At 31.4% G+C, this 1724-nt stretch overlaps 1 protein-coding gene across 1 annotated transcript in view; it reads left to right on the forward strand.

The window, feature by feature from the left end:
- The window catches only part of LOC106467071 (matrix metalloproteinase-16-like), a 21913-nt gene that overhangs the window by 6828 nt on the left and 13361 nt on the right, over positions 1 to 1724 (forward strand). Inside the window, exon 2 of the mRNA XM_022395941.1 lies at positions 45 to 168. Coding sequence (XP_022251649.1) covers positions 45 to 168 — 124 coding nt within the window. The remainder of the gene's footprint in view (positions 1 to 44; positions 169 to 1724) is intronic.

A 1724-nucleotide genomic window follows, 5' to 3' on the forward strand; every position in this document is an offset into this window, starting at 1 on the left:
ACTGAGTTTAAATATAAATATTGTTTTACCTATTTATTGGATAGATGTACCTCAAGAAATTTGGGTATGTAGACGAGACAAGCGACAAGTCTTCTTCACTGACGGATTTCAACTCTTTGGAAAATTCTATCAAAGATTTTCAGAGGTTTGCAGGCTTAAGCGAAACAGGTAAGTTTTCATTGATGGCAATATTTTAAATAAAATATGTTTTGTTTATTACTGTGAGTACAAATGTTCTCCTACTGATTAAAACAAAATGTTTCCCAGTTGCTGTTAGCAAAATGTGCATAATCATCCTAGTACAATAATTTATTATGTAACTGAAGTTATCTATAAATTAATATATTATATTAGCTTCTGAACGCTGTTTTTGTTTCTTATACTGATATACAAATATAGGAGCACTGTGTGTCAAAATCAAAATAAATCAAAGGGGTGTTATAAATAGAGTTCAACCAAATTGGATTAATGTTACGAGTGGGGTAACTCAGGGATCTGTAGCACTTTGGCAGGACCTTTACTCTTTTTCATTTACATCAATGACATAGATGAGGGAAGGGTCAATATTTTATTTAAATTGGCTTATGACATTAAAGTTTTGGGTGTTGCTGGCTGTGGGGAGGATGCTACTGCCTTATAAAAGGATTTGGATTATTTGGTGATTTGGGCAAATAAGTAGCAGGTGGTTTTTAATTATAATAACTGCAAGATAATGTATGTGGGATATCACAATTTTAATTATAAGTATAATTTTGATGGGAATAACCTTAACAGTATTATGGAAGAAAAATATATTGGTGTTCTGGTTGATCAGTCTCTTAAACTATCCATGCAATGTGCTGTTACTAGTAGCATGGCCAATAGTATTTTAGGTTGTATCTACAGAAATATTGAATACAAGACTAAATAAGTTGGGACACATTTTGGAGCATTGTTTTTAGTCTTGGGCTTCTTACATTAGGAAGGGCATTGAATTGTTGGAAAGGATTCAAGGAAAGGCTACTATGATAATAACTGGGATGGAAAAGTTATCATATGAGTATAGGTTAAGATCTCTGTACTTGTTTTCTCTTGAAAACGAGTAAGTTAGGGGAGATCTGATTGAGATGTTTAAGAATATTGATAGTGTTGATACATAATCTTTTTTTTCATATTTAATGGTGAGAATGGTAGGACTAGAAGACACAAATATAAATTTTGGCAGGGAGACGTCCTCTTTAGCTATGAAAACTTTATTTTTCTAACAGGGTGATTGGCCTCTGGAACGGGTTGCCTTCGGATGTAATGGATGCAGTTAGTTTAAGGAATTAAATGGGAAGTTTGATAAATATCTGAATGTATGAACGGGCTTTGGGGCTTTGACCAAAAAGTCTCTTGCTGTCCTTTAATATTATGTTAAACAGGTAAAAAAAAAAAAGATATTGATTCATAGATAAGTAGGTTCGGGTATATGTATCACTAAAATGCGATTCGTTTGCGCATTACAATAGAAAATTTGTGATTCTTATTTCCCTTTTTCATAACACATATACGTGCAAAGAAACCATGACATAGAAGTTACGAACATACGGAAATTTGACATTGATTTTAATAGTAGAGCTTCATACGTACAGTCAATCTATTCAATTACTGCACTTTTTTTTTTTTTTATTTTTTTTTTTATTTTTTTTGACTAAAGTTGTTAGTAATAATATAAATATGTAAGTAAAAATTAAGTAAATATA

The sequence above is a fragment of the Limulus polyphemus genome, unplaced genomic scaffold (genome assembly GCF_000517525.1).
Source record: "Limulus polyphemus unplaced genomic scaffold, Limulus_polyphemus-2.1.2 Scaffold77, whole genome shotgun sequence".
Taxonomy (NCBI): domain Eukaryota; kingdom Metazoa; phylum Arthropoda; class Merostomata; order Xiphosura; family Limulidae; genus Limulus; species Limulus polyphemus.